Source organism: Barbus barbus (assembly GCF_936440315.1).
Source record: "Barbus barbus genome assembly, chromosome: 1".
In the NCBI taxonomy this organism is placed as follows: Eukaryota; Metazoa; Chordata; class Actinopteri; order Cypriniformes; family Cyprinidae; genus Barbus; species Barbus barbus.
In genome coordinates, this window is record NC_136729.1 from 13,626,257 (window position 1) to 13,653,381 (window position 27,125).

The 27,125-nt window shown below is 37.2% G+C and overlaps 2 protein-coding genes across 2 annotated transcripts in view; one reads left to right on the forward strand and one right to left on the reverse strand.

Annotated features, from left to right (window-relative positions):
• LOC306871418 (neuroligin-2-like) overlaps nucleotides 1-27,125 on the reverse strand; it is a gene marked incomplete at its 5' end in the record, with an annotated part of 123,299 nt that overhangs the window by 91,409 nt on the left and 4,765 nt on the right. The window contains one exon of the mRNA XM_079419330.1: nucleotides 12,825-12,878. Within this exon, the coding sequence (XP_079275456.1) occupies nucleotides 12,825-12,878 (54 nt within the window). The remainder of the gene's footprint in view (nucleotides 1-12,824; nucleotides 12,879-27,125) is intronic.
• LOC306871433 (uncharacterized protein) lies at nucleotides 5,134-8,621 on the forward strand. Its single transcript, XM_079419360.1, has 2 exons — nucleotides 5,134-7,079; nucleotides 7,752-8,621. Exons 1-2 carry the CDS (start codon nucleotides 6,942-6,944, stop codon nucleotides 8,235-8,237), a joined length of 624 nt encoding a protein of 207 aa, XP_079275486.1. The 5' UTR covers nucleotides 5,134-6,941; the 3' UTR covers nucleotides 8,238-8,621.

Genomic DNA, 27,125 nt, shown 5'->3' on the forward strand with positions numbered 1-27,125 from the left:
CACACCCTAACCTTTCCCCTCACAGAAAAAAACTCTTGCATTTTTGCAATACAAAAACAAAAACAAAACAAACAAAAAAAACCTTTATTTTTTACACCAGTTTAACAAATGAGTCCCCAGGTTTTTGAGATTTTGTCAGGTTTAGCTCACTTTTTGGTACAAATTTGTCCCCAAAATATGGTTAAGCAGGTACACACACACACAGAGTTATTTTTATAGTTTTAATGACTGTTATTTTAAAATTTATAGCAGATGATATTGTCAGTAATGTAAAAGTGATCTCTGACAGAATTAAAAGGTTCATATAGTGTCATACAGAATACATTGTTTTTCAAATATTCTTAGAGACCTTTTAAAACTATAAACTTATACTTAAGCTATAAACTTATACTTGTGGGCAGTCGTGGACTAATGGTTAGAGAGTCGGACTCGTAACCCAAAGGTCGTGGGTTTAAGTCTCAGGTCCAGCAGGGATTGTAGGTGAGGGGAGTGAATGTCCAGCGCTCTCTCCACCTTCAATACCACGACTTGCCCTCGAGCAAGGCACCGAACCCCCAACTGCTCCCTGGGCGCTGCAACATAAATGGCTGCCCACTGCTCCGGGAGTGTGTGTTCACTGCTGTGTGTGTGCACTTTGGATGGGATAAATACAAAGCACAAAATTCCGAGTATAGGTTACCATACTTGGCCACATGTCACGTCACTTTCACTTTTCAGCTCCAAATGTTTGAAAGTAGTTTTATAGACAAATAAATGTGCCTATATATGAATTTCTTTACATTATTTGTGTTAAATGTTTTATAGTAAACAATTAAAATAAAAATATTATTTACAGTATTAAACATATTATTAAAATGATTTTAATAATAAATATCAAATAATGTATAATTTAAATAAAATAAAAAATATATTTATAATAATTAATTTATTTTATAATGATGTTTTCGATGATTTTCATTTTACATTTCTAAAAAGTAATACATGTAAAAAAAAGTAATAAATTCATAAAATTAAAAAATGTAAATAATAAATTAATAATAATGAATGAACAGGTGTATCCAAACTTATACTGTACTCTATATTATTCCCAATTTCAAATATGGACTATAAAAATCGAGGCGTGTGTCCTTCAGAAAGAGATAAAGCATTTTATAAGGTGTCTATTGAGAATAATAAAAGAAAGCCAGCATATTTATTACTAATCAATACATTTGAATGTTGGAGATGTTGTGAGTACACTGCTGTTTCTGTCTTTGAAAATGTCTGTTGAAACGCTCACTGGTGAAACTCTAACATGAATTATTCTATTACAATGTCACTGTGATTTGATCAACACTTGCTCTCTCTCTCTCTGTCTTTCCCTGCCAGCTCGTCTAACCTGCTCTCTTAGACAGAGATCTGACATAAGTAGGACATACCTCTCTTTCTCTTTCTCTACTCTAATGGTTGTATAGGTAAGTGAATCTCTCCTTTTATTCTGTTATTTCTGCCTTTAATGTTCCTGTCGGGCCATTCTTCCAGTTCAAAACTTTCCTTCACTCTTGATAGTTTTTTACTTTACATCATCTAACCTGCAAAATGAACAAACAGTAGATGATGTTTTGCAGTGTAATGTATAGCTAATGTGTGGGTGGTGTTTGCCCCTAGGGGGTGCTGTAAGGCTCGGCGCTCTGTGGATGAGGGATCATGGAGGTAGGGCACTAATGCTAATGAAAGAGAACATGGGAATAGTTAGATGTCAGCACACATCAGTGCCTACAGGGCAAATACATCACTCACTCACACACACACACACACACACACACACACACACACACACACACACACACACACACACACACACAGACAGGAATGCAGGAAAGGAGAAATACAGTAACTGTAGGACAGAGAAAATAAGTAAAGGATTGCAGGTATTAAAATTCTGTTGATACCAAAAAGTTGTTAATTATTATTTTAAATTTTTTTTATTAACAAATGGGGGATAATAAAATTCTTTATTATTTTTCCCAAATAAGAAATAAAACACTAAAAATGTAAATTAAACAGTTTAAAATCTTCAAGTGAATTTAGAGATAAACTTGAAAAAAAAAACAAAGAAAAAAACAAAAAACAATGAAAATTATAACTAAAATAAAATAAGATGAAGAACTAAAATTACTATAAATGAAAAAAAGAAAGTTAAATAGAAAAAACAAGCACACAACAAATTGACAAACAAAATAAAATAAAAAAGAAAACTAAAAAATATAAAAAAGACTTCAAAATATTACTAAATAGTATAATAGTATATAAATGGTGTTGCAATACCACTGATTCTCATATTAAATTTTTGACATAAATGTGTTTCTTTTTCAGTTGGCTGTGCATAAGAATTTCTTGCTTATGTAGTTTTATGTCTCACAATTTCAACTTTCATTTGGGATATAATTTCTCTTTACTGATCTCAAAATTACAATTAAGGTGCTCCAAAAGCTTGGTATCGCAGGGCCTTGCAGGACCACAATTTGTCCTTGAACAGAGATCAGAAAATTTGCTTAGAAAAACTGAGAGAGACTGAGAAAGAGTGAGGGATCGGCAAAGTGCAAGAGAACATGACGGATCACTCTCTAGGTGATTCCAGCTCAGTACCTTCATCAGACACAGCATGAGTGCACGAACACAAGCACGCACACACACACACACACACACACACACGCACCGCAGTCTGTGTCACACAATCAAACCCAACGCGAACTGTGTGTGTGTGTGTGCCTTCAGGTCGACAGCAAATCTATTGCTTGCAGGAGTGTGTCGGCAGTTCTGTGGCACTACAGTTCTAATGATGAATGTATGTGCAGTCCTGAACACTGCAGAGGTTACAGAACATCTCATCACGAGGTGTCAACAACAGCAAACTTAGTTTTCACAGGTAAACAAACTATGCTACTTCTTATGTAGCTTATTTTATGCTGCATAAACATTTTGCTAGAGTATCGAGTAGCAGTATGAGGCTTAGATGTCAAATATAAAAAATATTGAGAATGTTATCAATTAGGCCTAAATATGGAGGCGAACTCTGACAGATGTGCCTTTTAGCTCAAGTAAATAAACCAGCAAATCTATATGCTGTGGGATCATCCTGCTTGTACAGATTTGAATTTTCTGTCAATTTATCTTTATCTGAAGAATTGCTGTTCTGCTTCAGAATACAGCACAATGGCTACCCACCAGAGTTAACTAAAACTAAATCTAAAACTAAAACTATTAAAAATTGCTTTCCTTAATGTAAATAAAGTTGATATATATATATATATATATATATATATATATATATATATATATATATATATATATATACAGTGCCCTCCATAAGGATTGGAAATATGATATGAAATATGAAATATGATTAAAAGATGAATATGAGACAAAACTACAGAATGTCACATTTTATTATTAGCCGTTTCAACACATACATGTTTTACCAAATAAAAAGAACAGCACTTTTAGAGTTCATCCCACTCATTGATGTGAGCATAAGTATTGGGACAGTTGAACATAAGGCAGATATAAAAGATTAAAAGCTATTATTTAGTTACAGATCCCTTGCACACAATCACAGCAGTGAGTCTGTGACCCATAGACATCACCAGACTCTTGTGGCACTTTTTCACTGCATAGTACGGCACGGTACATTTCAGTACGGCACACTTTTGGGGGGTTTTCCACTGGGTACAGTACCTGGTACTTTTTTTAGTACCACCTCGGCTGAGGTTCCAAGTGAGCCGTACCGTTACCAAAACGTGACGTGTAAACCCTGCTGATCACTGATTGGCCGGAGAGAATCGTCACTGCCTACGTCATTGAACTTGCGGCACGAGACACAACAGACCCGTTAGATTTAAATCAGCACAGCCAGCGAAGGATCGAACACAACTGTTTTGAATGAGCGCACCTTTTTTAACAACCATAAATGGCTGTTTCGTTGTCTGTTGAGGAAGTACAGACTGTCCTCTTGTGATAGCCGAGGAACAGATCCAGCGAGAGCTTAATGGAGCGACGCGAAATTAAAAAGTTTTTCAGGAGTCACGGCAGTAGAGGAGGCGCAACTATAACGACACGTGAATAATCCTGCCCACTCTAAAGCGGTACTAAACTGCAGTGGAAACACAAACCGAGCCGAACTGAGCCGTGTAGTGTTTGGGTCATTGTCCTGATGCAATTTGAAGCACTTCCCAATGAATCTGGTGGCATTTTCTTGAATATTTGGTAGGCAAGATGTTTTTGTACCCTTCCAAATTCATTCTGCTACTGTCATCATACATTAAGTCATCAGTAAAGTTGAGGGGGCCTGTTCCAGAGGCAGCCATGCATGCCCATGCCATGACACCACCTCCACTATGCTTTACAGATGAGGCTGTATGCTTGGGATCATTTGCAGTTGGCTCTATACACCACCACAATGGATTTCAAATGAAACGAACAAGATGTGCTTTAACTGCAGACTGTCAGCTTTAATTTGAGGGTATTTACATCCAAATCAGGTGAACGGTGTAGGAATTACAACAGTTTACATATGTGCCTAGAGACCATTCCTTCATCCAGAATCTCTCCAGATCCTTCAGATTCACAGCTCCATGATGGTGCTACTCCACGTCAGTTCACCTCACTCATTTTCTACAGGGTTCAGGTCAGAGGACTGTAATGGCCAGAGCAGAAGCTTGGTTTTGTGCTCAGTGACCCATTTTTCTGTTGTTTTTGAGTGTTTGGATTATTGTCCGGTTGGAAGATCCAAACATGGCCCATTACAAAATTTCTAACAGAGTCAGTCACTTGTTGATTTTTTATCTGTTGGTATTTGATAGAATCCATGATGCCATGTGTTTAAACAAGATGTCCAGGAACTCCAGCAGAAATATAGGCCCACAACATTAAACATACAGCAGTTTATTTCATTGTACACATGGGGTACTTTTTATCCCCGTGTTCACCAAACCCATCTTGAGTGTTTGCTGCTACAAAGTTAATTTTTTAGTTTCATCTGACCATAGTAGCCAGTCCCATTTGAAGTTCAAGTAGTGTCTGAAAACTGAATATGCTGGAGATTGTTTTTGGATGAGCTAGGAGAATTTTTCTTGAAACCCTCCCAAACAACATATGGTGATGTAGGTGCTGTTTGACAATAAAAAAAAAAAAAAAAAAAAAAAAGGTTTTCTGACCCCGAGACTCAACTATTTTCTGAAATTCTCCAGCTGTGGTCCTTGGAGAGTCTTTAGCCACTCAAACTCTCCTTCTCACCGTGCATTAGGACGTTATAGACACACGTCCTCTTCTAGGCAGTTTCGCAACATTTTATGTTGATTGGAAATGATCAATTATTGCCCTGATGTTGGAAATGGGAATTTTCACTGCTCTAGCTCTTTTCTTAAAGCCACTTCACTAATTTGTGAAGCTCAATTATCTTTTTCTGCACATCAGAAATATATTCTTTGGCTTTTCTCATTGTGATGGATGATTAAGGGAATTTGAACTTTGTTTTCCCTCCTATTTATATTTCTGTGAAACAGGAAGACATGGCTGGATAATTTCATGTTCATAATCACCCAGGAGTGCTCAAAATTGTGAATATGAATGGAATATACTCCAGAGATATTTTACTCATAAGAATTTCTAGGGGTGCCAACAATTGTGTCCAACGTGTATTTAAGAAAAACATTTATTTCATAATGATATTTCCTCCCATTTTAAATTCTTATTCTCCAATGAAAGGTTAGATTTTTGTGTGTACACAACCACCCTACAATGATAAAAATCCACCCAGTGTTTTTAAAAAAAAATCCAGATAAATCATAACCCCTTTTTCAAATCAAACGGTTCACAGATTCTTGGCTGTGTGATGTCACACAAACCCAGGCCCCTCCCACGATTGTTGATTGACACTGGTGTTTCAGCAGACCCACCCTGAGTGAGCAGTCATCATTCTGCCATTGTTTCGACGCCGGAGCAGGGGTAGACAAGGATGTCTCCTAAGCGATTGAGGTGCTTTGTTGTTGGATGCAATAATGAACATAGCAGTCATCATTTACTCCCAGCATCTGAGCCGCTGAAGACGCAGAGGATCACTTTTCGTTTTGAAGGGAATGTACCCCCGATCTACCTAAATGAGTTTATGTTCGCAAGAATCATTTGTGATGCAGCTTCACCTACAGAAGAAATCTTTGCTAATTGCCTTTCCTAATAATGTGCTACTTAGCAAGTTCCGTGGTTAAAGTTTAAGCCCGGTACACACCAAGCCGACGGTCGGCCGTCGGGCAGTTTTTGTTCGCCGGCCGACAAAGTCTTCTCAGTGTGTTCCACGGTGTCGGCTGAAGTTGGTCCTCGTCGGCTTGTTTTCGGCCGATTCGACATGAATCGGCGTCGGGGCTCGTCGGTCAGTCGGGCCATCTGATCATTCTGATTAGCTGTTCAGCTGGCGAACCAGTGCGCGAGAAAAAAACCCCCCGGAAGTGACGAAGTAAGTAAACGACGAAGTCAAGAGGGAATAGACAGAACGCTCATTATTTGTTTGCATTTCTCATTCCGATACGTGAATATTTAAAAAAGATATGGCTGTCTGGAACGAGGCAAGTGAAGATGAATTGATTAGCATGATCCAGGAAAGGCCAGCTTTGTATGACATTAAGGAAAAATGTTATGTCAACCGTGTGGCAAAAGCTGAGCTGTGGCGTGAGATCGAAAATAAACTTGTTATATCAGGTAAGATCTCCTTTTTGTCAATTGAGGTCTTTAGAAACTTGTTTATTTTTCAGTAGTCCATGAATCTTGTAGAGCAAAAAGTAACATTTGTTGGTATTACAAATAGTCATGAAATTGACCTAATAACTACACATAATGCTTAAAAAAATTGACTTTGCCCCTCAGAGAAAGACCTCAAGAAGCGGTGGGATTCATTGCGAACCCAGTACATGCGTTACAAGAAACATGGACCCTCAGGAAGTTTTGGAGCTCAGAAGACTGGCAGGCAGCAACGGATACTGAACCGCCTGCAGTTTCTAGAGCCTCACACAAAAAGGAAGGAGAGCACTTCAAATCTAACGATCAGGGTAAATAAACAAATCTCTCTCTTTTTTTTAAATTTCAGAATAAAAAGAAACATTTTGCTTTTTGTAAAGTGGCAATTGATTGTTCAGATGGGTGTCTTTAAAGGTAACTCAAGTAAAGGTAAATCAACATAAGCCCCTTTCACACAGAGATTCCGGAAAATACACGGGCAATGTGTTCCGGCCATTGTTCCCAGATCGTTAGATTTTGGTTCATTCACACTGCCAGTGATTTTCCAGAATCTGTACGTGCGTTCACACACAACCTGTAAAGATCCCATAAAGACACGTGACATTACATGTGACGTGTATAATGCGCCGCGCACCATTTCACTAAACTGGCGAACGATTTCAGCTTCAGCGCGGATAGTGAGGAGCTCTGATCGCTGCTTCATTCCAGTTTACACATTTTTCGTTGTGAACTTTGATCTGCCTTCAAAACACCCGGTAAAAGAGTCGCATGATAACGTCAGCCTTTACGGCATTGCCGATAAATGTGTCACATTCTCTTCTGCAATGTGTCATAAACTGTATCTGAATAGAGCCATTTTGCCAATTTGCAGGGTATTGTTTTAGCTATGTCCTGTTATTGTTATGGGTGATAGGTGAACAGTTGTAAGAATCTATGGTATTACATCGTTCACATTATGATTTTATCTTTTTATGTTTTTTGAGGACCCTTCGACTGATAGTGACTCCTGTTCACCATCTGATGGTACCAACAGTGACACCTGGACTGGCACCCATGAAGAGCCCAGTTTCATTGAGGCTGAGCTACGTCCCAGTACATCCTTGGCTGAGTCCACCATCTGTGGAGCTGAGTCCACAGCCATGAGAAAGGAGCCTTTGCAAAGCACATACATAAAGCCAAATACTCCAAGGCCTAATGGGAAGCGCAGGAAGATGCAGGACGAATCCTCCAGCGAGGAGTCCACATACTTGATACGCACCATCGACAAAACTCTGGAAAAGTTGGCATCACAGGAAAACACCAATGATGCCATTTCAGCTTACTGCAGAAATTTAGAACACAGAATGCGGAATTTGCCACCACATGTGCTGCCACATTTCCAGCATGAGGTTGACAATTGCATTTTCAGATACTCAGTGGGCCACAACCAAGCACTGGATGCATCTGCCAATCAGTATACACACCTGTAATACACTATATAGCAAAAGTGTAAACAGATTTGTTTTTAACATTGTAAGCTGCATTGTTAATATGTTATGCACAGTTGTAATTTACATTATAGCTCTTGCAGAATTCTATGTAGACTTTAAAGTATCAATTGATTTTTTTTTCTTAAATTTGGAAAATCTTGGATTTTTTACTGATTTTAGTATCTAAACAGATTTTTTTTAATCATATTGTAAGCTGTATTGTAAATATGGCATGCACAGTTGTAATTTATATTATAGTTCTTGCAGAAATCTGTGTAGACTTTAAAGTATCTACTGTTTGTGTTCATTTTATATCATTGCATTGTAGCAAATTTTTTGCCCATTGTACTGCACATTGGAAAATAAAACACTTTTGACTTTGGGTAAAAGGTACTTGCATTCACAATTCTTTATGTAAAAAAGGATCACAAAACACAGTGATGTAAAAACCTAACCTTGATTTAGCAATGTCACACCATCTTCATAAAACCGAAACCAAGGTTTTTATCAAAGACTGGAAACAAACAAGTTTGTCACATGCTTATATTTTGCCTCACTGAAAGGGCACTGCACCAATGTCTAAATTAAAATACTGGCACAGTTTATCCCTGAGCTGTCACTCTCTCGACACAGGTTCGGGAAAGCCCCTTGAGCCTGTCTCTGGAGTATCCATGGTTTCACCCATTTAGTGCGCTTTCTCCGTATTTTTCGCGGCCGCTTCTTTTCCTCTTCAACAAGCAAAAGACCAAGGGCTTACAATGCCAGTGCCATTTGCAATGTGTCAGACATTTTCGAAATATCAAGATTCCGTCTGTGGTGAGCGAGATTCTGATCTGATTTCAGGCACCTTTGTTTATGTTTTGTATCCCTTTAGCTCTTCCGGTTTCCGGCTTTGAGTAACAAACACAGACTACTGCCACCTGCTGGTACGGAAAGGAATTTCTTCTTTACGCAGGCGCAGAAGGACGTGCTACTGGGCCATCGGGTGTCGAGCGTCGCTTGGTGTGTCAGGGCAACTTTGGACCCAGACGCTGCCGAAGTCAGCAGACGTCGGCCGACCCCGCAGTCTGCTTTCATCGCCACTAGTTCGTTGGCGTTGGCTTGGTGTGTACCGGGCTTTAGAGTCTCATGAGCTCGGCTAGTAAGCCCATGGAGGAGAGGGGAGGGGGTCAATAGACCTCATTAGCATTTAAAGGGAAATGCACTGAAACGACTTGCTGTGAAAAGAGCCGTTTTTGACGGGGTAAAAAGGGTGTTGTTTTACACTACCATTGATAAATTTTAACCAAAGTATGTCATAGACTTTTCATTAAGACCCTAAAGAATCATATCAACTCGTGAAAAATGGGCATCTGATGACCCCTTTAAACTAAAACACTGTTTGCCACTCTTTGCATCTTAAACAAACATGCATTTTATTTATTTTTTTGGCTGTGCAGAATCAACTTTTGAGCATGCGCATAATTTCCCATGATGTCTGATTATACAACACTGATGTTGTTTTTGGTCACTCTCCTTTATTATATTTATGAGACATACTGTTTATAATAGTAACTGATTTATACAAGGCTTCGAGTGACAATGAACTGCACTAGAAAATTAATTCTGTCATATTGACAAATATAAAAAATGGCCAGCAAATTGCGGCAAGAAGTTAAGATACAACAGCGGTCAAACGCACAACCCCAATCTAGCTTTGTTTGGCTGAACTACACAAAGTTGAGCTGTCGGTTGAAGCGTGTTAATTCCCTCAACCAATCAGACGCTGATTGCTGTTTGTGCAGTAGTTTTGTTTGTGCTAATGTGTTTTGTAAATCAGGGTAACCATCCGTGAAAGATTTGTTCAATAACAAATGAAGAGCAGAACCAATTTCTACTAAACGATAGAGCTTTATTGAAGTTTAGCAGTAAACAAATTTTTATTTTCCAATGACCATACCAGTTAGTGGTCAAACAAAATGGCTTTTCAATGGACGAGTCCAAAGACAGTGTCAATTGGTATTGTAAAATTGTACACTACCATTCAAAAGTTTGGAGTCAGTAAGATTTTTTATATTTAATTTAAATTTAATTTTTAATGTTTATTTTAGTCTCTTATGCTCATCAAAGCTGCATTTATACAGTAAAAATACAGTAAAAACAAAAATATTGTGTAATACTATTATAATTCAGAATAACCTTTCAATTTTAATATATTTTTAAAATATAAACTATTCCCATGATGGCAAAGCTTAATTTAATTATTTTTTTGTAATATTATAAATGTCTTTAATCTCACTTTTGATTAATTTAATGTGCCCTTGCTGAACAAAATTGTTGTAATTAAATTATACTGACCTATTTTATAATTTAATGACAGTAAAAGAGACTTATCTCTTATTTCTTACATTATTTACTTAAAATTTAAAAAATAGTGTTTTGCATTGCCAAAGCTGTCAGTAGACTTTGGAACTAACTGGGGAATTGGATTAACCTTTTTTGTAGTTTAGGTCACATGAAAACAGACATATTTTTTTTTTAAATAAAACTAATTAAAATAAAACAATAGATAGACAGACAGACAGACAGACAGACAGGTAAAAAAAAAAAAATAAACCTGGCAGATAAATTGGTTTATGAGTAATAACCTTAACTGATCTCCAAACCAAAAAAAAAGCACCAACATTCTTTCTGCTCTGTTGCATAAGTCTCATATATACTAAAAGGAAAGTCCCTGAGTGAGGTGAGCCATGAACAGCATAACCCCTAAACAGATGGCTTGTAACGTAGCAGTTGGGCCTGTTGTGGACAGGGGTGAGGAGTCTATGGATTCAGGGTCCTAAAGCATTTTCTTTCAATCCACCTGATGTAGTGTTGAGTGAGAGGTCGTGCTCAACGCTTCCTGGCTGAACAGTTTATAAAGTGTGCATGACACAGATGGAGCGTGAGAGACGGGGGAGAAAGCGAGCATGAAGCTGTAAATTTCAAGTGTGTGTGAATGTGTGTTCATGCTGATAATTATGTGACACACAGTCTGAATAATGAGCTGGGCTCAGGTGGACACACACCTTTGTCTCGACACCCAGTCTTCGGCTGAAGTTTACACTAATCATTCACTCACTCACCCAGACACATGCACAAACTTGCGCTTAGACGTCACTCTTTCTCCCTCAGCAAAAAAACGATCCTGTTTTCAGCACCTTAACACTGCCATGTTCACAAATAGCATTTCCCATAAACACCTGACAAACACTCACTTACATTTACCTATTGTAGCTAAATGAAGGCCAATGTTGATTATAGGATAAACCTCAACCAACAAAACCCCAAATCTTAATGCCACATAATTTCCGATTGAAGACATCCTCGTTTTGTCAGATTATTACATTTCTGTGGACAATTTTGTCCAAGTGTAAATCCAAGTATATTTATTTGTAAAAAAAAAGTCCACAGACCTAATCTGGCAAAATATTCTTCCTTATTTGGTAAAACAATTCATAAATAAATTATATAATTCTATAACGTACAAACTAATTTAATTCATACATTTAAAAACATTATTTGTACTATATATAATTATAAACTTTATTTATGAATTGACTGCTGGACAGACAGATGGTCATTCCCAATCAATCCTTCAGGCTGCCCTTCATCTCCACACTTATCATCATAATGTATTAATCAAGTGGTAATGAAGACTAATAATGACTGGGCAATAGTTAATGAGTTATTCAGTACTAATTACAATCAAATGGGTTAATAATTCAGTTCTAGACAGGCCACAAGCTTTCAAGGACCCAACCAGCAGTTTATCAATACAATAAAACCAATGAGTGTTAATTTGCATTAAGAAAAGTTATTTTTTTAGCTTTTCCAATCCCAATTTTTCACATTCCCAAAGAACTATAGGTAAAAAAACAGCAAGGTCGAGAGGGAAGAAGAAGAAGAAGATGAAGAAAAAACAGTCCTTCGTAAACACAAGAAAGAACATCAGGGCAAAAAAAAACACACATTGCTCTCAAGAAAGGAGTTCAAAAAATGAACATTTATAGCAATATCCAAGATAAAAAGGTGACAACGTGCTGATCCATATGTGTGTGTATCTGTGTTTTTCTGGTTTTTCTCCCCACGGTAGCATTTTATTTCTTAGATTTATTGGCTGGTCTTTACTACCGCATCCGGAGAACTATTCACACTGACAAAACCTGGTGAAAACACCTCTTTGTCTTTGTGAGAGTTGGAGATAAGTTTAAAGCCTAATAATCGCTCTGAGTCTTGAAAAACATCATAAAGCAACTGCTGTAAAATTGTGCTTCAGACAGCACTATTGGAGTATTACATTTCAAAACCACTGTTCTTCTCTCATTTAATGAAGATAGAGTGTTTTTTTCTGCCTTCATCTTCAACATTCAGAAGTTGCACGTCTCCCTCCAAAGTCGAACTAGAAAGTTTCAGCTCATTGCACACAGACATACACAGACATATGCACACGAGGTTCATATACTCTTCATCACTACCAAAGAAAGGCTGTTTGCTTTTTAATTTTCCAAAAAGAGAAAAAAAAAAAAAAAAAGACAAGAAAAAAGAAAAAACATGCAACAAAAATACCTTCATCTCGTGGCCGGTTCAGTGTTGATTCATCGTGTTTTTTTGTGAGTGGACCTAGGGTTAAGACAAAAAGGAGGGAAAAAGAGAAAAGAGAAAATTCAAAAAAAGATTACTGTGGCAAGAGAAAAATCAAAAAAGAAAACAAGAAAGAGCAAAAAACAAGAAATCAGCAAGAGGTTATTGTTCTCATTCTGTTCAAAATGTGACAAAAAACAAAAGTCAAACAACAAAAAGCATCATAAACACAGAATAACAAGAAAGACACAAATCGCCTACAAGATCAAAGAAGTTTAATGTTAGTTCTGTGAATATTCTCTCTCGCCATTGTTTTGCTGCGGCTCGCAGGCCTTTTCTTTAACACCAGCTTTACTTGATACCGTTCCGACGGCTTGTTTGGATTCCGGGGATGAAGGAAAAATCAATGTGGTGGAATCAGGAATTAACCTCTTTGGTATTAAAAACAAGAATTCCCATTCCCACCCCGGTCCCCCCTCCCTCCTCCATCGTTCCTCATGCTCTGGCCAAGCTATCATCCACCTCGCTTTGAAAATGTGAGAGGTGGTAGAGAAGAGGACCCGAGGGAAGGAGGGCATAACACACCAGGCACGTGTTCGTGTTCTCACACAAGCAGGGCTCAAACACCCTCTAGGGAAACAGGAACAGAGGGTGCTGTGCGCACACATACACACACACCATGTTGACGCTCTTGTCTTTGTGTGTAAACTGTGGAGTTTAGCCTTTCTATACAAACACAGCGCAAAATTAAAAGTTTCAAATAAACCATCTCTCATTCACAAACCCTGGAAGTGCTCTGAAACATGTGATAAAAAATATAGTCATTTCATTTAACCTTTGAAAGTCTTGATTCGAAAGACTGAGACCACAATGAAAATCTGGGATTCAGCATCTAAATAAACAAAAAGTTTTAAAAATAAAGTTTTTTTTTATTCTAATAAATTTTACTATTCGTTTATGCTAAATAGATTTTCACTAGTGGTCTCAGGTATCTACATTTTCAATGCAGATAGGTGGTATAAATGAATGTAACTTCATAAAAAAAATAATTTTTGGTGATCAAATAACAATTTCTATTATTATCAATGTTTAAAACAGGTAGGCCTATTATTTTTGTGAAAATTGTGATACATTTTTTTCTTTGATAAATAAAAAGGTCAAAAGAACAGCATTTATTTGAAATAGAAACATTCTATTTGTAACATTCTATCTATCTTTACTGTCACTTTTGATGAAGTTAATACGACTTTGCTGAATCAAAATAGAATCTAAGGTTTCTCAATTTCACTGTAAACTAAACAGGTGCAGATAGAAGTGGAAAAGTACAAAGGAGTGTAACTTCATGAAACATATCATTTTTGTCAGCGGATGCATTATAAAGATATTTTTATACCCCTTTTAGACTTATTTCTGTGCGAGTTGACCTGAAAAATGCCTGTCAAAGAGAGAAAGAGACAGAAAAGAGAGGGATAGATATAGAAAAATAATGAAGAGGTCTTTCTACTAGACATGGCTGACCTTTTTCTAAAGAGGAAATAAGAAAAAAATGCATATATGTGTGAGAGAAAGACAGGTCAGATCACTCTCGCTCTGGTAGAGATGGAGAGTAAAATCAGGGGACAATGTGTGTATTCGTTGACCGAGTGAAATATCATGTCAGTCAAACATACAAGAGAGGCAGTCCAGCCAATCAGGAAGTGCCATCTGCCACTGAGTTCACAGAAGCATCTGTGAGTCCACTACTGTCTTCCCTTTTCTGCGATGACAGGAGAGCACCCAATGGGACACTTGGTGTCAGAAGGTAATCTGATTGGGTGGAAAATGAAATGACAGGATATGGAAGCCAAATTTAATGAGATTCAAGAAAGGTTGGGCTGATTTATTGTATGTGAGCATTAAAAAGCGAAGAGGGAATGTTATATAAAAGTTTGCCTATTCCTTGCACTATAATGCTTCCCATTTTTGTTCAGAATCATTGAAGACTCAATGCTGTGCTTAGTTTGAATTCATTTCCCATCCTTATTTAAATGAAGTTCAATAAAAAATACTATGTTGGTTAAAAGATATGTATAAATTTAGAATTTGTACACAATAAAGGGTGGCTCATTCCTGTTGTGAAAAAAAAATGTGTTTTCATTTTTATAATCTCAATTTTAATTAAATTGATAATTTATTTATTTTAAGGGGTGGTTTACTGCCTTTTTTCTTTGCTTGATTGTGTTTATGGGGTGCAATATAACATGTCTTCGTGCTTCGTTTGTTAAAAAACGCCTTATTTTTCATAAATTTCACCTTTATTGTAAGCCGCTTTCTCCTCTGTCATTTGAACGACCGGTTGACTTCCTGATTCTATGAAACCACTCCCTCAGAAACAGGCAATGGGCTCTGATTGGTTAGTTGGGCCGGTGTGTTGTGATTGGCTAAACTGCGTACTGCACATTGTCTGGAAACTTCACACCCATTACCTTTACGGGTGACAGTTGCATGTGCTCCGGTCAAATGTAAATAATGGTGTCAATATTGCCGTATCAGTTTGAGCCAGAATCAGACCCAGAAAGCGGTAATGAAGAGAGTCAAGCAGAACCTCCGCAAACATGGCTCTTACAAAACGTTTCTGAATGGCAAATTTTATTTTTTTATGATTATTCTCTCAAAGAATTTCGATACGCTATTACTTGAAAATGCTACTGCTGTTTGTTAGCTTTTGAGATACGGTTTTCTCCTGATTAAACATTTAATATAACTGAATACATGACTGAGTAATTACATGAAAAATTACGTCATAAAGTATACATGGAAAATACATTTACAAAATTAGTACATAATTACAAATTTGGGTCCAAAATGTTTGTACGTGTTTGTCATAGACACACGAAATAGCATAACTAGGTGGCTACAAAAGCCAGCGTTGGCATTCGTTTACGTCCTTGATAAAACTAAAACATTACGTCTGAAATTATACATGCAAATACATATAAAATTATTAAATCTTACTTGCAGGTTGTGGCCCAACAACTGCTGCCTCTGGTTTTAAAAGTTGGAACTGCTCCATGTTTTAGTAATAGTTTCTGGTTGAATCCGGCATTGAACTCGTGTAGATTCTGGAAGCTGTCTTCCGTAAAATGCGCAGCACAGAGAGCTAAGTTACGATTGTAATTGTCAGGAACATAATCAAACATAAATTTTAACCATTGTTGACGAACTACAGCGTCCGTAGGAAGCCCGAACACAGAAGACATGACAGCTGGGTGAAAATAACACACTTTCGACGGCATGGCAATAGCTCTCCACTATAACTCTTCCTCTTCGTCAATGACGCAGAACGTGGCCTTGCCCCCTTTTTTGCATGTTCCGGAGGGAGGGTTGATGTAAATTTCTGGGTTTGTTACGTATGAAACCCGGGAAGTATCTTGTTGTAGTCCCATTTGAGTCGTTTTTGTAGGCATTAAACTTCCTGATTTTTAAAAGAACTTTCAGCGCAGCAACTTTGCAGATACTGTTCATGCACCAACAGCAACATTACACACTATTTAAAATGAAAAAAGTGAAATCGCAATCAACCACCCCTTTAATGGCAAAGCTGAACTTTCAGCTGCCATTAATCCAGTCTTCAGTGTCATATGATCCTTCAGAAATGATTTTAACAAATTCATTTGGTGCTCAAGATAACATTTTTTATTGTTATCAATGCTGAAAACTGTCAACATATTTGTGGAAACCATAATACTTTTTTTCAGTATATTTTAATGAATAGAAAGTTCAAAAGAACAGCATTTGTTTGAAATAGAATTATTTTGTTACAAATATTTTTACTTTTAAAATTGAATGCATCCTTGATATACGTATTAATTTCTTAGACCCCAAATGTTTGAAGGCACATACACACAGCTAAGCCATTTTCCTAATTTCTTCATTATTATAATTTCTCTCTATATAGATTTATTGTCTCAGAATGGCCCTTCAACCTTCCGAAATCAATTCCATCCAGTCTAAGAGGCTCATTTCTACTTTCCACGCTCTGATTTTTACCTGGATGAAGATATTGCACCCAAATTCATCCTCCTCCAATCCATTTGACCGTCCCCCTCTCTCATATTCATTTTCTTTCTCCTCTGCTGCACGCCTCCCATCCAATTTTTTTTTTCTGATCATCTCTCCTCATCATTTCTCTCCTCATAACCTCTTTTTTCCAAAGCCTACCTTCTCTCTATTCTCTTTGGTACTTACACAATCTATTATTTCAGCCCCAGTTCCTGGTGCTGACCTTGCTGTGCCCTCAGGCCTTAACAAGGCAGCTGACACCAGCAAACGACCTACGTGAGAACGTGCGCACGTGATGCTCTTCTGCTTTTGCACACATGCACGTACTGTTTTTGTGCGAGTGTGAATGTGGTTAACGCTTTATCTGTTTTTGTTGAGATATTTGTGGTATGAATGTTTTTGCAAGGCAATTTGTTTATCATTTTGTATGTGCGTGCATGGATGATATAAATATGTAAAATCATTCCTTGCATGCATGCACATGATTGCATGTGTGTCTAAGTGTGTTTATATGTGCCTATACATGACCGAAAGTAGATGAATACTACGCAGGAGTTACACAAGGTCGCTGTTTTGTGTGGATGAGCTGTTCACACACACACACACACAAACAGCAAGCCTCATCAGCAGATGCCAGTCGAATTACACACTCCCCTCAGTGTTAGATGTCAGGGCTCGTAATCAGGCCGACCACAGGTGTCTGTGGACCGAAACGTTCTAGCAAGAATCTACCCTCTCCTCTGATATCCCAAACAGGGGGATATGAGTTCAATCTACTACCTGTGGCTCACCCTCTTTACAGAAATATGATTCAGAAAATCAGCTTGAAAGAGGAATGAGATAGCCAGATGGCTTCCACCTGATGTTTTCATGCCTCTCAGCTTCTCTAGAAATTAGAGTGGATATAGATAGAGAGCACCCAAGTGACTTTGATAGACTGGATATAATTGAGCTCTATTTAACAGCTTTAAAGATGCCTGGCTGACCTGGTGTGAAGTGCGTTTCTATTATACGACACGAGGAGATGTAAATGAGAATTAGATTTAGCATTAGAGGCATTTCTATTAAACAGAATATTGCCACAGTCCAGCATGGATCTATGAGTTGAGTTTTTTTTTTTTTTGCTTTGATAAAGTGGTGAGGAAGATTCTTGGTAGAGAGAGGAAATATGTACCAGTGTTTAGCATCGCTGAGATACAATAACAGTTTTTACTATTATTTTGAATTAGTTTCATTGTCCATTTTTTTTTTTTTTTGATTCTTTATTTATTACAGATTTTTGATTTACAACTTTTTACAGCAGTGCCCTAGATCTGCCCATATATATAAAAAAAAATAAATAAAAAAAAAGGTGATAAATAAAATTACATAAATATATGTCATCTCAGGATTTCGAGAGGTCTGATAAATTGTCAATAAGGTCTAACCAAAATTGTATTGTCTTTCTGGTGGCACCATGTATTTTGGCCGTGGTACACTCCAACCGGGCAATGTCCAGCAAGTATGACATCCACGTCAATCTAACTGGGATAGATGGATCCAGCCACAGTTTTAAAATAACCTTTTTAGCAGCAGTAAGAGCAGCAGACAGAATCCTTTTTTGATTGACAGACAACGATAGTGATGAATCATCCAGCAAAAGAAAAAGCAGTGGGTCCTTTTGGATCTGAGTCTTCAGAAGATCCGACAATACGTCCTGTACCAAGGCCCAGACCGTCATTGTCCATTTTTTATTTTGGTTCAAGTTTTAGTAATTTAGTTTCAGAATTTTGCCATTTTTATAAGTTTTTATATGTGCATATATATGGAATTATTTTTGTGTCAATAAAAATGAACATAACTTTATAAAAACAAACGTAACTTTTCCAGAAACGATCAAAAATATGCCATTACAAAAGAAGAAAGACACAATGAAAATGAAAAAAATTAACTCAGTCGCACAAATGTAACATGCTCTTCAAATAGGCTTAATTCTTTGTTAATGATTTTCATAGATTCGTTTTCGCAAATCCTGGATTCTGAATGCGTTGCTACGGATTTCGCTTACGCTTCGCAAATTTTCGTTTGCTGTTTTGGCACAAACCTCTCGTGGGGGCGGGCTTAACAGCGATCCACTCTGATTGGCTAGTGAGCTTTTGATGGACAGCTGCTCTCTGACCTGGAAGCAGTGGGACAAGCTGAGGAGGACGATGATGCCGCTCCGTGTCTCTCCTGAGAGCTCATCTTAATAATAATATAAACCAAGCACGACCAAAGTCTCTTTAAGGCAAGTCCTGTCACTCGGCGGCCATCTTTGAAACGCCTCTCAGGCTTCCAAGTGCAGCTCCTATCTCTTTGTATGGGGAACCATCAAATTCTCCAAAATGGTTCACTAAGCTTACGATTAAATTTAATATCTGAAATCACCAATGAAATCAGACAACAACTGTGTCATAAATGTTGTTTCTTTTGCTCAAATAGCGTTATAAAAAGCTAATTTCTCAGGCTAGATCAGCCAGTGCGCATGCGCAGTCCTGAGCGCGCGTCTCAGAGCGCTGACTGTTTCTATAGCAACCGGGACTTCTAACGGCAGCTGCAGTGACGCGCTGACTTTACTGATTAACGATTGGTTCTTTCATTCAGAAGGCGGGGCGTTGCATTTTTCCCCATTCAAAACAATACGAGTGACATGTCTTAGGTATTCTATAGTCTTTGGCACGACCATTGCACACAAATCACTGCGGCAGCTTTCCAATATGCGTGCCACTGACGTCTGTACTTCCAGGTCAGAGAGCAGCTGTCCATCAAAAGCTCACTAGCCAATCAGAGTGGATCGCTGTTAATCCCGCCCCCACGAGAGGTTTGTGCCAAAACAGCAAACGAAAATTTGCGAAGCGTAAGCGAAATCTGTAGCAACGCATTCAGAATCCAGGATTTGCGAAAACGAATCTATGAAAATCATTAACAAAGAATTAAGCCTATTTGAAGAGCATGTTACATTTGTGCGACTGAGTTAATTTTTTTCATTTTCATTGTGTTTTTCTTCTTTTGTAATGGCATATTTTTGATCGTTTCTGGAAAAGTTACGTTTGTTTTTATAAAGTTATGTTCATTTTTATTGACAAAAATAATTCCATACATATAGTTTTTAATGAAGTTCCAAGCGTAGGTTTGGGAGGAGCCTAATTATTCAGTCCTGTCAATCATCATTAAGACCCTATATGTGCCCCTGGACCACAAAACCAGTCATAAGGGTCAATTTTTTGAAATTGGGATTTATACATCCTCCGAAAGCTGAATAAATAAGCTTTCCATTGATGTATGATTTGTTAGGACAATATTTGTCTGAAATACAACTATTTGAAAATCTGCAAAAAAATCTAAATATTGAGAGAATCGCCTTTAAAGTTGTCCAAATGAAGTTCTAAAATTAAGTTTTGATATATTTACGGAAGGAGATTTACAAAATATCTTCATGGAACATGGTCTTTACGTAATATCCTAATGATTTGTGGCATAAAAGAAAATGTATTGTTGGCTATTACTATAGATATATCTGTGCTACTTATGAGATGACTGGTTTTGTAGTTCAGGGTCACATATAAGATCTCATTGCACCTTCCCAGTGTCAATTCTTTCGGCATCCCTCCACCTCCCCATCTCCTCCTCTATTTCTGTTATTCTCCCTCTAGGTAGTACCGCAATGGGGGGATTTGAACTAGCAGCTCAAGCCGAGCCTCAGGTTCGAGCCTCCATTGAGGACAGCAAGCCAAGTTTGTTTACCATTAACCATCAGGACTGGATGGGCAGGCGAACTTGTGAATTAGGGTTTAGTTGTCTCAAGTTAAACTAAGTAAAAATGAGAAATGTTAACAATATTTGAACAATTCAGATTTTAACATTTAACTTTTATGTCATTTCAAGTAAAATATTTATTCATGGTTTTAGTTTTATTTAACTATAATAACCTCTGGGTAACACTTTAGAATAAGGTTCCATTTATTAACGTTAGTTAATGTATTAACTAACATGAACAAATAATGAACAATGCATTTATTACACTATTTATTAAACTTTGTTAATGTTAGTTATTGTTAATACAGTTGTTCATTATTTACTCATGTTAGTCACACTACATAAACTAATTTTAACAAACACAACTTGTGAATTTAATAATGCATCAGTAAATGCTGAAATTAACATTAACTAAGATTAATAAATGCTGTAGAAGTATTGTTCATTCTTAGTTCATGTTTACTAATGTTGTTAACTAATGTTAATAAATGGAACCTTATTGTAAAGTGTTACCAACCTCTGATATATACAGGATAGAAAAGAGATAGTATCAGACAGTAATACCATATAGTTTTAGGGGGTTAGGGTTAGGTTATTATGAAAATGTGACTATTAAATAATATTACAGTCTAAATCAAAATCAGTTGTTATTTGGAATCTATTTTACTTTCATAATGTAACATTTTTTTTCTGAGTGAAACTGGATATTCAGTAAGGAAAACATACAAGATTTGATTGATATCCAATTAGAAAATTAATGGATTGGTTGGATATACATATCAGAAAGGAGGCTAAACAAATGGGAATTTGAGCACTTAAAGCAAATCTTTTGAAATAAATGTTTTTCTCTAATATACATTGGCCACAATTAACAGTACCCTTTTATTTTATTCAATACTTTTTGAAACCTCCATTTGCCAGTTTAACAGCTCTAAATGTTCTCCTATAATGCCTGACGAGTTTAGAAAACACCTGACAAGAGATCAGAGACCATTCCTTCATCCAGAATCGCTCCAGATCCTTCAGATTCACAGCTCCCTGGCTCCATGACGGTGCTTCTTTTTTTTTTATTTCACCTCACTCATTTTCTATAGGGTTCAGGTCAGAGGACTGGAATGGCCATAACAGAAGCTTGGTTTTGTGCCCAGTGACCCATTTTTGTGTTGTTTTTGGATTATTGTACAGTTGGAAGATCCAAACATGGCCCATAATAAGATTTCTAACAGAGTCACTTATTGTTTTTATATATATATATATTTTTTTTTTTAAGTAAAAATGCAAAATATAAATGGCTTCAAATAAAAGATTATTATTTATAAAAACAGAAATATTTATGGCTGTGAAACATGTTCATTTAATATCAATATTTTTGGTAAAAATATAAATGGGGTATATTTTGATGTCACTGTTCACTTTTAAAGAACAATTAAAATTAGGCAGCGGCTATTTGCACGGTGTAAATAGCGATAGACGCTATTTGCACGGTGTAAATAGCGATAGACGCTATTTACACTAAGTGCAAATAGCAAAAGATGCTATTTACACTGTGTAAATAGCAATTAGATGCTATTTACACCGTGCAAATAGCATATTTTGTTTTTAGTGACCGATGCTATTTACACCAAGTGCAAATAGCATATTTTGTTTTTAGTGACAGATGCTATTTACACTAAGTGCAAATACCAATAGATGCTATTTACACTCAGTGCAAATAGCAATAGATTCTATTTACATTATGTTAAAATAGCAAGGTTTTCTGCTATTTATACTACTTATTGCAAACAGTGGCAATTATCTGCACCTCAGTATTGTAGTACATTATAAAACAGTACGCAATAATAACGTACTGAGTGTAAATTATAATTTTAATTCAAATTTATTAAATGGATGTCACCTTATTGGGACAATAAAGCCCTCCCTACACCTACCCGATTTTCAACTTTTTGATTATTTCCTTCATTTTTATTGAAAATAAATGCCTTTCTGATGTGATATGAGATTTGAAAAAGGAGAAAAAAAATATTTGGCAAAAGGTGGGCTCGAACTCGGGTCGATCGCATCAAAAAGCATGTGCCTTACCATCTACGCCACTGAAACTGATGTTGACTAACTCCATCACACGTTAATGGGCGGAGTTAGTGTAAATAGCCTTTGCCAACAAGATGGGCTATTTGCACTTAGTGTAAATAGACACTCCGTTAAAATTATTGCATTGTAGTTAAATATTAATAGTGCTGTGTGACAAATACATTTGTTGGAGTACAAATCTAATAATATTATTAATCTCAATTAACCAATTATTAATATATCTTTTCATAACTAATATGGGATTCAAATATCTTCGTGCTTAATACTTAGAAAAGCATAGGAAAATGCTGTTGGTTGTAATCATACAGTGTCTTGGAAATCAAAAACATTCAACAATCATAACTCTGCAATAATGGTTTGTGACAGCTAAGTCAAACACTCCATAATGACTTATGAGGTATATTAAAGACTGTTATGTGTGTGAATGTGAGAGGTTGCGTGTATGAGTGCACATGACAGATGCAGGCTAATCTTGCTGATTTAATATAATCTAGCTCATTTTAAGTGACTATTGTTTTTCTCCTTTTCCAGTTGACGTTGCTGTAATCCTGTTAAAACACACAAAAGCAGCCGCTAATCACATGGATCAAAATAGAACATGTCACTGTCACTGACAATGTTCCACCACGACAACTCCTCTCCTCTTCTCTTGCTGTGTCCGCAGTAACAGTTTCAATACTCCATTCCACAGAAATCTGCAGAGTAAATGGCAAAAAACTTTGCCTGGACCTGCCTATGGGACGTGTACCAGATAATTTTTTTCCCCCTCACACAGTAAAAACTGATATAAGGTCAGACTGGTTCACTCTTCACATACACTCAAACTTCCTATCCTTTTTATTCTCGCCTTATTCCATCTTTCTCTCCAATTGCTCTTTCCTTCTTTGCCTCTCCCACAGTTTCTGCTTTCACATTCATCCTTCTCTGACGCACTAGGAGAGGTACAAGCCCTGTGTGTGAGTGAGCGTGTGTGTCTGTTTTTGAATCTAATTTGCATTCACAGCCACTTGCCGCCTAAGCTGCAGCAGGCATTGAAGAGACGGCCCTTTGAGCTACACGGAGAGAGAGAGCGAGAGAAAGAGAGAAGAAACAAGTGAGAAAGAAAGCAGCAGGAGAAAAGAGAAACAGAAAGGAAATGAGTGGGCAATGGCTCTACATGCATGAGTGAGAGGAAAAGTGCAGGGAGGCATTTTGAAGCTTGTTACCACCAAAGACGAAGAAACTACTTGTTAAAGAAAGAGTTATTATTATTTACTCACTTTTATGCTGTTCAAAACCTGTATGAGCTTATTTTTCTGTGAAGAAATATTCTTGTCATTACTGTAGTCAATTTAAACAGTAAAAACATTATTGTTAGTTGAATCTGAATGATATTAAAGGTGCCATAGAATGAAAAACTTTACCCTGGCATATTTAAATAATAACAGTTCTGTACATGGAAATGACATACAGTGAGCCTCAAACACCATAGTTTCCTCCTTCATATGTAAATCTCGTGATTAAAAAAGACCACTGAAAAACAGGCGAATCAGAACATAACACCGACTGTGACGCAACAGTCGGGATCACTACGCCCCCAACATTTGCATAAACCCGCCCTTGTTCAAAGCCGGCCGAACCATCAGAAGCTCTGCAGGTATTGTAAATAAACAAGCGCGGACAACAGCGAAAATAACAAAATAAATTTTATGTTCCAGGCCGTGCAGGGGGTGTGAAGTGCAGGGATGGGTTTGTGTCTGTATTCAGAAAGGCACAGAAAGCAAATAATGCGAGCCACTAAAGGGACATGGTTAGCTCCTTGCTAGCGGTAGCCTGTTACAGTACATAAGATTTCACTCTCAGTAAGGAGAGATGAGGATGATGGCGAATGACTTATAGATCCTGAGCACCACTGACAAGCATCTGAGCTTGTGAAATGTGTGGTAAGTACTGTTGCTCCATAATGTAAACATAGTTTGTGTGATCGCGTCTCTTGAAAGTGAAACTATAACGCGATCGATGGATCGTTCAAAAGCAGTTTCAATGCCTCGCATATTAATAACGGCTCCCTGATGCCCGCGTTTTATAATACAGTATAATTACCCGACGATATAACTGCGAGAGAAAGTATTTAAATATATATTTTCCTCCCTGTGCTTCCTTCTTACTGATGAGCCGTACTGTGAAACAGCCAATCAGAGCAGAGCTCATTATTATTCATGACCCTGCCAAATAAGCCAATAACAGACCGTTTCATTCTAGGGAGAAATCCTAGGGTTGTAAATGGACATGTAAAATCGTTTCTGGAGATTTTTTGCCCTTACCTAAGCCACATACCTTCTGTGTAGATATCAGAGAACAATTTAAAATACTGTATCAATGCATTCTATGGCACCTTTAAAGTAACTCTAGTTCTAAGCGACCCTGGGCTGTCAAGCTCCAAAGAAGACAAAAGGCACCAAAAAACTAGTCCATCTAACTCATGCACTTTATTCCAAGTCTGAACTCGTATAATAGTTTTATGTAAGAAACAGGCTACAATGTATGTTAATTATTAGTAATAGTCTTTCCTTCTGGTGCAGCTTTTAAATCAAATACAGTGGCTACAGCATAGTAGATGGAAAATGGAAAGTCAATCGCATCAACATCAAGTGTCTCATAACAAAATATCATGATATCAAACCTGTTACTGAATGTGAAATACTACACACAAGACATAACAGTGAACTATTTTTATGGTGCCTTTTTAGCTTTAATTTTTGAGCTTGACCGCATGCTATGCATCACTATTAACTTCAACACCATTCAAGGGTTTGACATGACATGATAGTGAGAAAATTATTGGAGTGAACTATTCCTTCAACTTTTCACACCAAATCCCTACTTCATTTCTGGTGGCAGACCAATATATATCACAAAGGCCAATACCAGACATCAGTAGATATCTGTCATTTTGTAATTATCGGCATTAGCCAATGTGTTTTTGTTTTTGGCCTATATGTAAATGTCAGAAGCACTGAGAAGCCTAGTGCCTAAATTACAGACATGGAGGAGCTCTCATTTCTGTCTAACAAAAGAAAGGCAAACTCAATAATACTTTTTTAATACACCGTCGGCATTCAGAAAATACACATTTGCGTCATTTAAACAAGCCTTTGAACACCTATTAAATATTTAATTCCACAAACCTTGCAAACTTCGGCAAATCCAGCTGTTAGGCCCAAATGTTTCCTGTATAAAAACACATGTACTCTGTACATGATGATCATAAAAGGATTAAAGAGTCAAAACAATGCTATCTAAAGTATAAATCTGTTATAGATTTTTAAATAAGTTACATTTATTTGATATGTTTCCAATTTTGTTCAATGGATATTAAATATAAATGTAATTGTAGCAGTTATTATGCTTCGGCTATTTTGTAGTCATTGTTAAATTAAAAAGTTTGATATACTTATATTGGCTATTAGCATCAGCCCAAAAAAATAAATAAAATTGGTCAACTACAATCGTATTAATTTCCAACAGCATTTAGCCATTAGCTTAAATACCATCCTTCATTTTACATCTGTAGCAATTAGACAGTCCTGAAAAGAGACCTAATCTATGTGTTTATTAATGGAGTCCATTCATTCTCGACACTTTCTGTAACAGTCCCAGAAGTCAGTGGGATCTTTAGTAAGCTTGTTTCCATCAATTGCCTGTAACTGTACAAACATCTCCGACAACAACTTATGTCAAACCAATTAGCTTGTTCATATGTGAGGTGAGTTTCTGCGTGAGGCAAAGAGGAGAGGAAGAAAGAAAGCACGGCACGACCCGGCACAATGCGCCATCTGCACAACGGTGGCCTACGTCAAGAATTCACACACACATACGCGCACGCTCGCGCGCACACACACACACCTAATAACTTTCTCTCAAGTGGTTCTCTCTTCTGTGGCTATAAATAGAGTTGGCAGAGCTCTTGCTAATTCCTTCATTGAGAGTCTAGTGGTAACGCACAAGGATGCACACACACGCTCGCACGGCTCTGACGTGCTGCCTGACAGCTACACGCAGGAAGAGCTGAGGGGTTGCCAAGGCGACCCCTTCCTCTGCCAAACCGTCATTCTGTGTCAGCGTTATCTATGCATACATATCTGCTCTCATCTCCTTCCCTCTCCATTTTCCCTCCATTTCTCTGCATCTCTCTCATTTACTTGGATTATTCGGTCTCGCTTTGCAGTATATTCCTTCTTTATTCTTGCACTTTACATCTTTATTACTTTCGTCTCGTCTTATTCTTGTGTCCGTCAGTTGTTATCTCATTCTTTTAATTGAGTATTTGTTATTCTCTTGAGTTGACAGCCTTATAGACACATTCATTAACACACACTTCCTCCCCAAAATCCCACGGCCCAG

What these genes read in the sequence shown, in the direction of transcription:
- LOC306871433 (XM_079419360.1), top strand. Translation starts at nt 6,942, where the DNA reads ATGCGTTACAAGAAACATGGACCCTCAGGAAGTTTTGGAGCTCAGAAG. An exon ending in CTTCAAATCTAACGATCAGG is followed by an intron (nt 7,080 to 7,751) that starts GTAAATAAACAA and finishes ATGTTTTTTGAG; the next exon opens with GACCCTTCGACTGATAGTGA.